The sequence below is a fragment of the Sturnira hondurensis genome, unplaced genomic scaffold (assembly GCF_014824575.4).
Source record: "Sturnira hondurensis isolate 20B ecotype Veracruz unplaced genomic scaffold, ASM1482457v3 Scaffold0013299, whole genome shotgun sequence".
NCBI classification, from domain to species: Eukaryota; Metazoa; Chordata; class Mammalia; order Chiroptera; family Phyllostomidae; genus Sturnira; species Sturnira hondurensis.
Genome location: NW_028085930.1, coordinates 8448587 through 8458878, shown reverse-complemented (window position 1 = coordinate 8458878; position 10292 = coordinate 8448587). Strand labels below are relative to the sequence as shown.

General features: G+C 39.5%; 1 protein-coding gene across 1 annotated transcript in view; it reads left to right on the top strand.

Moving 5' to 3' along the window:
* Positions 1-6589: 6589 nt before the first annotated feature.
* COL6A6 (collagen type VI alpha 6 chain) overlaps positions 6590-10292 on the top strand; it is a 106691-nt gene continuing 102988 nt past the window's right edge. Inside the window, exons 1-3 of the mRNA XM_037061310.1 lie at positions 6590-6677; positions 6801-6898; positions 9157-9753. Of these exons, the coding sequence (XP_036917205.1) occupies positions 6832-6898; positions 9157-9753 (664 nt within the window). The 5' untranslated portion in view covers positions 6590-6677; positions 6801-6831. The remainder of the gene's footprint in view (positions 6678-6800; positions 6899-9156; positions 9754-10292) is intronic.

Below are 10292 nucleotides of genomic sequence, written 5' to 3'. Positions count from 1 at the left end.
GTTTGCTTCCTGGTTGGGGCGCAGGCTTGGGTTGCTGGTTCCATTCTTGATCTCCAATCCCTGATCCCTCGTCCAGGCATGTAGGCAAACAATAGATCGGTGCTTCTCTCTTGCATCAGTGTTTCTCTCTCTTCCTCGCTCCTTTCCTCTCTCTCTTTTCTTTAAAGATTTTATTTATTTATCTTTAGAGGGAAAGGGAAGGAAAAAGGGAGAGAAACATCAATGCATAGTTGCCCCTCGTGTGTTCCCTGCTGGGAATTGTCCTGCAACCCAGGCATGTGCCCTGACTGGGAATCAAACCACGATCCTCTGGTTTGCAGGCCTGCGCTCAATCCACTGAGCTACACCAGCCAGGGAACCTCTCTCTCTCTCTCTCTCTCTCAAAAAAAAAAAAAAAAAAAATATATATATATATATATATATATATATATAATATAAAAATAAATCCTTGGGTGAGGATAAAAAAACGTTTTGAAAATACAGTTTACATTTTGTCACATTTACACTTTGTTAAAACTGTAACACTTACTTTTAGTTTTTAATTTAAAGGGATATCACCCTGGCTGGCATAGCTCAGTGGATTGAGCACAAGCCTGCGAACCACACGATTGCGGTTCGATTCCAAGTCAGGGCACATGCCTGGGTTTCGGGCCAGTTCTCAGCAGGGGACTCACGAGAGGCAACCATATATTGATACTTCTCTCCTTCCCTTCCCCTCTAAAGATAAATAAAAAAAAATAAATGGATATCATATCACATCTAGTTTTCTGGAACTTATTTTTTTACTCGTTATATTGCTGTTATTTACATTTTTGTACCTAGCTATAGTTAATTCAACTGATGGTTTGAGTGTGCCTTAGGGTCATTGTGCTACGTTGATTTACTCAGTTTTCCTATCAATAACAAACTTTTGGGTTGTTTCCAGGTCTGTGTTGTTGGAATCAGTGTTGCTGCGAGAATTCTTGAACATATCACCTGGCATACATGTGAAAGAGCTTCCCCAGAAGCTCGATACAATTACCTAGTCAGAGGGCATGAAAATATTTAGTTTTATAAGATAATGCCAAACTATTTTCCAAAGTGTTAGTACCAATTTATACTTCCACCAACCATGTATAGGAGGCCATGTGATCCACATCCTCTCCAATACTTGATTTTTTTCAGACTTTTTAATTTTTGCCAATAGGATAAATATAAAATGATATCTTGATGTGATCTTGATTTGTATTTCCTTGATCATAATTTAATTTTAGCATTTTTATATGTGCAGTGCTCAGATACTTTTTAGTTTTCTAAAACACCTGTTCGTGTTTTTTGGTCCATTTTCTTTTGGTTATTTAGTCCTAGACATTCTAGGAATTATTTATATATCTTTTAAAAAGATTTTATTTGTTTATTTGAGCCAGAGGAGAGAGGGAGAGAAACAACAATGTGTGGCTGCCATTTGCACACCCCTCAATGGGGACCTGGCCTGCAACCCAGGCATGTGCCCTGACCGGGAATGGAACCGGTGACCCTTCGGTTCACAGGCCAGGGCCCAATCCACTGAGTCATGCCAGCCAGGGCCATTTATGTATCTTTGATACTAATCTTTTGTCAATATTTTGAATATCTTTTCCAAAATGTAACCTGTCTTTACACTGTCTTTAAGATACCTTTGAACAGAAGTTCTCATTCTAATGCAGGAAAATTTGTTGATTATTTTGTTGGCACTTTCAGTGTCTTGTTTCATAAATTCTTCCCTAAACTTAACCAAGGTCAGAAATAAATCTACCTATGGTTTTACTTAATAATTTAAAGTTTTTCTTTTAATATTTAAGAGCTGTATCCCTCCATAGATGACTTCTGTGTACGATGTAAAGGAGAGATCTGATTTCATCCATTTCTATGGGAGTAACCATCGCCTCATGCCCAGCCCACTGGCCCACTGCGGGAACAAGGCGTGGCCGTCTCTGGCTCTGCTCTCCATTCCTTTGGTCACTTCAGTAAAGTTTTATGAGTTGTTGCTATCAATCTTTTATACATTTAGTGTTTATTTCTTGGCATATGATAGGCTAATGTTACTTTAACTTGACCCTTCTAAAAATGCTTGATTTTTTTGAATTGCTTATTGCAGAAATGTGGAAGTATATTGACTTTTATGTCTTGGTGTTATATGAGGATACCTTGAATACTTGTCATTTTTAATAAATGGCCTGTAGAGGTAAGTAATGTCACTTGCAAATAATGGTGATTTTATTTTTTCTTGTTCTTTTTTTAATCTTTGTGGCTTGAATTTTGCTAGAACCTAGAAATGAGAGGGCCACCTTTTCTGGTTCCTCATTTTAAAGAGAGTACTTCTAATATTTCCCCATTTGAAAGACATATATTAGATATTTTAAAAATATATTCTGTGTCAGGTTAAGTAAGTTGCCTTTATTTCCAGCTTGCTAGGCTTCTTTAAAATTATGAATTAATGGGGTGGTTTTTCTTTTTGGCTTATAGTTTATCACCTTTAGTCTGTTAAGTTATATAGTAAGTTATATTTATGTGTTTTCTAATTTTGAGACATCTTTGCATTCCTGAGACAATACACAGTTATCAAGATGAATTTATTTATTTATACACTAAGGAAGTTCATTTTCTAATGTTTTATTTAGTACTTTTTGTATTTATATTCATGAGTAAAATGGGCCCTTGATTTTCCTCTCATCCTCTTCTTACCTGGTTTGCATATCAACATCGTACTGACCCTATAAAACGGAAATGGCTAATGTTCATCTTTTTTAGTTGCTGAGATAATTTGTAGAAGATTCAAATGATCTACTTCTTGAAAATTTGATGGAACTTGCCAATAAAACCATCTAGGCCAGGAGCCTTCTTTCTGTGAATACTTTTTATAAAGATTTTTAACTTATTGTTTAGAGAGAGGGTAAGGGAGGGAGAAAGAGAGGGAGGGAAACATTCATTAGTAGCCTACCTCACACCCGCAACTGGACACCTGGCTCCAGGCCCACACATGTACCTTGACTGGGAATTGAACTGGCAACTTTCGGTTCACAGGCTAGACCTCAATCCACTGAGCCACACCAGCCAGGGCTCTTTCTGTGGATATTTTTAACTATAGCTCTAATTTTTAAAAAGTGTTTACCTTATCTATGGTTATGTCTCCTTCTCCATTCATACAATTACCTACTTGTGTCTCTCCCTCTGATCAGTTTATTGTGAGGTTGACTTTTTAAAACTTAGTTTTCTTTGTCTTTGTTTTTTAGTTTGCTAATTTCTGCTCAAATTTTTATTATTTTAGCATCTCTATATTTCTACTGGATTTATTCTGTACTTTTTCTAATTTCTAAGTTGGGCACTTAATTCCTAGTGGGTCTAACTTGTGGCAGGGTTAGTCCCCTTAAGCTCGTGTAGTTGAGTCTGGACGGGTTCCATCAAAGCTTCTCACCCAGAAAAGACTAATAGTCAAGACGTGCTCTTCCTTTTGCTGTTGTTCACCCCTCCAGTGGAAGACTCGCCCAGGTGGTGGTCTGAGGGGCAGTTTCCTTCATTGGACTGTTTTAAAACATGTGCTCAGTATTTCAGTGTGTCCTTGGCTTAATTGTGCACATATGTTTCCTCTTTTAGTACTATCTTGTTATGTCGAAGCACACTAATATGCAGAGCTGCTAACATTTAAAGAGAATATAACCCCTTGTGCTACAGATTAGGAACCCACCCAAATGAGGTGGTATTGTCTAAAGACACAGCATTTTCAGAATGAAGTGAAACCAGGTCATGAGACTTTGTAGCTTGTGCTCTTTCCACTGCACAAAGTACACCTCGACACCGAAGAGCGTTCCTTTGATAACATGGCAGGGTCACCTGCATGACCTTGTTCAACATGATCAACAGAAACAGCAGCTGGGGAAGTTGCAACATTAACAATGAAACAACGTGCCTTGCGTGCCTGCGAGTGCTTGTGTGTGTGGTGGTGCTCACCATCACGGTTCAGTGTTTACTGGTTGCAGTTGTGTGCCAAAGATTCATTTGGCACACATTTCAACATGAACTTAAGTCTGTCTTTGAATACTTTTCTTTCCACCTGTTGACTTCTGACAAGCGGAGAGGGCTTGAGGGGGGAAACTAGCGAGAGACCAGAGGTTAAACAACCACTTATTTGAACCGTGTGGCCCAGACCCAGTGTCGTTTCTTCCAGTATGGCAGCCGACAATATCCTTGTTTCTGAAGAAACATATAACTAGTACTTAGAAATGATGAATCTTGCATGCTGATTTCAAAGGAAAGAAATGGCATTACTTTAATTCTGCTGAATTACTTTATTCCTTCTGGGCTCTAACTGTTTTTCTTGGAACATATGCACTAGATTATGAATTGGCTCCTATGAGGCAGAGGTCTTCTCGAACCACTGGGCCTTGATCGCCTCCAGAGAGGTGTTGCATAAGTTCCAAATATTCTGATTTGAAGCCAAGGGATGGTTCACTGTGTCAACTTTCGCAGCTGTAGTTTAAATTAGAAACATCCTACCTTCTCAATAGAAAGTTTACAGATACCCACATTTTTTCAAAAGGCTTTTTATAACATAAAACTTCCAAAAGAGGTGTATTAGCTTTGGCTTGCTCGATTTAGAATAAATGCAGTACAACAAATTGAGATTAGAGGTTCGAACCTTTGACAGTGTTTCCTTAATGAGAAGCAAACACTCTCGCTGTTGTTCCATTGAGATGGAGTATAGTGTGAATTGAAATTTTACGTTGTTACTTTAAGTAAATTTCTCCTTCATTCTCCCCTCATGTCTTCAAGACTTTTTAATGTTTATTTTCAAAATTACGTAAATCCCGGTGAGCTCTAGTGGTAAAACCACATTCAGGTCATAGGCAACTCACCCATCTTTTGATGTGCTAAAAATAAACCCAAGCCTCCCAAGCATGAACTCGGAGGTTTAGTCCCACCTCTGGTCCTACCACCCAGACAGATCAGGCACCTGAGCACCTCGGGAGAAGCTGTCACTGGGTTTCCACAAAGTTGCACAGCTGACTGCTGCTCTGGCAGTGACCCGGCCTGACCCGAAATCCTCCCTTTCCTACCCAGCTTTTAACTCCCGTTCAGCACTCCTTCCTCTCCCTCTCTGACATGCGGACTCTTTCTGAAGCCTTCACTCCTTCTCCCACTTATAGCTCCTAAAAATAGCATTTATTTATAAAACTCATAATATATACAGAAATAGAAGCGACTGGCATAAAGTCCTAGTTTTGAAAAGTAAAACTAAAAAGCCATGAGAACAAATATCAGTATTTCCTGATACTCAGAAAAAAAGACAGAACAAAGAAACCTGGAGACCCTTGCTGTGTTTATAAGACTGAGTTTAGGATGCAGAGTAACTGAGTTTGAAAACACAGACGTTCGAGTCCGACAGACCTCGGCTGTCGTCTGAACTGTGGTCCGTTGTATAGATGTGCCCTTGAGTCGGTTGTGTCTCCTTTATGAATATCCTCTCTTATCTGTACAACTGGAGCAATAATATCACCTGCTACTAGGTTTGTTATCAGTTTCAAGTAGGAGAACAAATGTAAAGCCATCTGCATAGGACATGGCACACACTGAAGGTGCAGTGAAGGTAGAGCATGTCGTGATTATTACGCACATTGGGGGGGAAATTTGTACAGATGGTATGACCTGGTTTTTCCTTGGAACTAAAATTTCTCTAAAATGATAGGGTTGAACTAAAAAAAAAGACAGAAAAACAAAAAACCACCCACTTAAGAGTCCCTTCCAGCTCACTGACTACCTCTGGACTAGGATTGATAAATTGATTTACAGCCTGAAAATTTTATCTCATCAAGGCTTCTTACGATGGAATAAAAGAGTCGCAAATTCCAAAATGTCAAGGGGGATGATGAAGTAGGTGAGAAAACAGGGATGGGATTTCTTGGCAAAGGCACCTTTTCTGAAGGGGTGAAATATTAAGCACAAGCCTCATGCCTGACAAAGCAATGAGACAACCATGTATAACATTGCGAATACACATTTGGGTAAAAATAAAGTAAGAAACAGACACTAGTTTATTCATATGGGTCAATTTTTTTCACTCAATGGATGAATGAGCAAATGAATGAGCCCAACACATAATTAAAATATTTATTTTCAATATCTTTAATATTCTGTTTTATTCTATGAAATGAAACATTGAAGGCAGCTGAAAATGCCTTAGGTCTAAATAGAATTGAAAAACTCTTACTTCATGCAGTTCTGGGTAGCTGGAAGAGAAACAGTACAAATTGAGTCATTCTGAGGAGCAAGACATCAAATGGAATATGGAAGAATACTACTAATTTTTTTGTCTTCTTTCATCAAGGACGAAGGGAAATGGTCACCTTTCTAATTAATTATGTAGGGAAAAGAAGAATTTTTCAAAAAGGACCACATCTGCAAACACTTGTGGAATCAGGTCTTAGACTACCCCAGCCATGAACTCTGAATTGTCTTGGTAAATGAGTAGACAGAGGTTGATACTAGGGTACTGGAAAAATGACTGATAGGAACACATACTATTGTTGGAAGTGGAATGCTCTGGCCACCCCTATTGACAATCTAAAATCTTGTGTTTCTATAGGGTCTGGGGACCAGGAGAAACTGTACTTCTGTAAATGTTGCTGGTTCACTTTTCTCTAAGACACTTCACAGATCAGAAGGTCAGAGAACCTCAAAGATTCCTTATCCCCTGTTGCACCCAATTTATTATATTCTTTTGTGCATGTCTTTCCCCCAAATAATACCCAAAATAATTTTAGATGGTTTTCTTTTCACCTTTTCAGATTTCAAGTTGGAGATTTTTCAGTTCATAATATGAAAATGCTGCTGATTTGGTTCCTCATAATAATTTACTCCCATGTTTCTATAAACCAAGATTCTGGTAAGGAAAAAAAGTGGAAAGAATTCATAATTATCTTTTTGGAAAATAGATAATACGTAATTTTGACTTACTTAAAAGTTGAGTTTTGTTTCACTTTGTTTTGATTTTGATAGCGGTCAGAGTCGGGGTGTCAGCTCCATTTCTTTTGAAGATCATTCCTTGTAAATTATAGAAAGATACAAGAGCTGTTATTTTGTCCTTAGTTTCAACCCCTTTTAAGTCTTCTGGGAGGTTGCAGAAAATTCTGTCTCTTACTATTAGGTTCAGACCTGGAAGTTTTGGAAGGTCTCTTCCAAACTCACTTGTGCCAAAACATTATCTGGGTTAAGCACCCAGATTTGACTCCAATTTAAACTGTTTATGAGTTATTATTTTAAAAAGTGCTTTTACTCTGAGGAGAAAGCACCATAGCTGCCTACTGTCTGTCAGCAATATACATCCAGTGGACTTGAACTGACTTATGACTGAAAGTGACGTTCCACTGGAACGTCTTACTGGATGACGTTCCACTGGATAGTCCAGTGGGCGGGGCCTGCCTGACAGTCCTCACAGGGGCTCCCGCCTTCTCTTGGAGGAAGATATTAAGTCATCTTCTCTTATTTCTTCCCCTACATTGCTATTGGCTATGTGACCATCAAAGAAAGCTCAAGCTGGTTGAAATTGGGTGACTTAGAAGACAAGAAAGAGTGGTTTTATCTACTATGCCTCAGACAGACTGCTGTAAAGAGAATGAAATAAGATGCAGGGGTGCCAAAACTGGTTGCCTAGCAGCTGTACATAGGAAAAGATTGATGTTATTTTCATGTGTTAGAATTTATCTGGTAATCATTTCAGATCATGAGAATCTCAGAACAAGGAGGGACCTTAGATATTTTCTCATTAAATGTACTCATTTTAAAGGTGAGGAAACTGAGGCCCAAGTGGATTGAATGGCTTGGCAGAACTGGTAGAGTCAGGACTTCTTTTACTTGTCCAGTTGCATCATATTTTCCTAAATATACACCACCCAGACTCACACAGACATTTCCCTTCCTTCCCCGAGTGAGAAACAGATCATAACTAAAGTGGTGAGAGCTGCAAATTCAAACCAACAGATCACCCATAAACAGCATTTTGTGCTTGAACGAAGTGATTCCCTATCCCATGAAAATATAATTCTCCGTACCCAGCATTGNAACTGAGGCCCAAGTGTATTGAATGGCTTGGCAGAACTGGTAGAGTCAGGACTTCTTTTACTTGTCCAGTTGCATCATACTTTCCTAAATATACACCACCCAGACTCACACAGACATTTCCCTTCCTTCCCCGAGTGAGAAACAGATCATAACTAAAGTGGTGAGAGCTGCAAATTCAAACCAACAGATCACCCATAAACAGCATTTTGTGCTTGAACGAAGTGATTCCCTATCCCATGAAAATATAATTCTCCGTACCCAGCATTGAACCTGGCATCGAATGAAGCCTTAAAAAGTTCAGCAAAGTATTGTATTCTTATAGGAAAAGTATATGTTTAGTACCAATAGAAACTAAAACCATAATCGTTTTCCCAGCTTAAGGTATATTGGTCCTATCACATGTTACATATGTGAATAAATTGACCAATCGTAATGCTCACTCACTTATTTATCAAAAACAATTGTAACTAACTTTAAAATAGAGTAAGGCAATCTCATATTTTTATGGCATTTAGGTGCTTTTTAAGCTTCATCAGTTTGACAATGACGTACAGGACTAATATGTCTATGACGTAACCAGATTGTTTTGTTGCAGAGTTTGCACCGGAACCACAGCAAGGGGTTATCTTTCAGATTCCTCCACTCAAAAAAACTTGAAGCAGTTTAGTTCTCAATTAAAATTTATATCCTCTTGATATAAATTGAGGTCAAATTCTGAAGGCAAAAATAAAAAATGATACAAGGGTAAATTATCCACGAACAATATAAAAACTCAGGAGTTTTTACTCTCAATTTACCTAATTCTAATTAACTAATTCCTTACAAAAGTGTTGCTTAATTTTGTAATTGATTTAAGTGAGAGGATCTATAAAAGAAGTAGCCTAGGAAATAAATATTTTTTCTTGAGAGCATGTGTAATTACAGGCTATTATTTTCAGTTCATTGAGAAGGTATTTATGAAAAATACAGATAAAATAGAAAAATACAGATAAAATAGGAAAATACATTTTTCCCCCTATGGTTCACATTAAACATGGCAGTCCATTTTTAAAGTTTATGCTTTATTTGTGTGCGGGTTTGCAGATCCTGAGTATGCAGATGTCGTGTTCCTGGTGGACAGCTCTGATCACCTGGGAAATAAGTCCTTCCCTCTTGTGAGGACATTCATCAACAAGATGGTCAACAGTCTCCCCATAGAGGCCAACAAGTACCGCGTGGCCCTGGCCCAGTACAGCGACAGGCTCCACAGCGAGTTCCAGCTGGACACCTTCAAGAGCAAGAACCCCATGCTGAACCACCTCAAGAAGAACTTCGCGTTCATGGGCGGCTCCCTGCGGGTAGGAAATGCTCTCCAGGAGGCGCACAGGACCTACTTCTCGGGTCCGGCCAATGGGAGAGATAAGAAACTGTTTCCCCCGATTCTGGTGGTGCTGGCTTCGGCCGAATCCGAGGATGACGTGGAAGAGGCTTCCAAGGCTCTGCGGCAAGACGGGGTGAGAATCATCTCCGTGGGGCTGCAGACAGCTTCTGAGGAGAACCTGAAGGCCATGGCCACGGCTCAGTTTCATTTCAAACTCCGGACGGTCAGGGACCTCAGCGCGTTCTCCCAGAACATGACGCAGATCATCAAGGACGCGACTCAGTACAAGGAAGGAGCAGTTGATGACATTCTTGCTGAAGGTGGGCCTAGAGTGCACATATAGAAATGATAATAAAATGCTTTGTTAAAAAATCAACATGGAGAGAGAATTAAGACTCTGTGACCATCCCTTTCCCCCAAAAAGCCGGGCCATATTTTTAGTTATTGCATATCTATGTGCAATGGGGCCCATTGATTGTGACCATTTTAAGTTTAGTGAACCTCCACATGCCTTGGTGGTCCATCTTTCTCTTTGTCCACGTTGCACATAATGTACAGGCTTCTTAAAATTCAGGGACGCTTGCTTTCTCCCGGCCACTGGCTGATCTCCGAATTATCTCCCTGGGCTTTGGTTGCTATGTGATTTTATTACCGGTTCCTTGAAAAGGTGTGTTTTATTCCTGGAGACATCCTTGACAACGGAATGTCAGAGCTGGAAACAACTTTGAGTAGTCCAAGCTTCCTAAACTGCAGGGAGGAGTCTGCAGGCATCCTCAGAGGTGGTGATGTAACCTGGGCGGGGCAAACGGCGTTTTGACGTCACAGCTAGGTCAGGGGTTTCTATTCGCAGACCCATGTT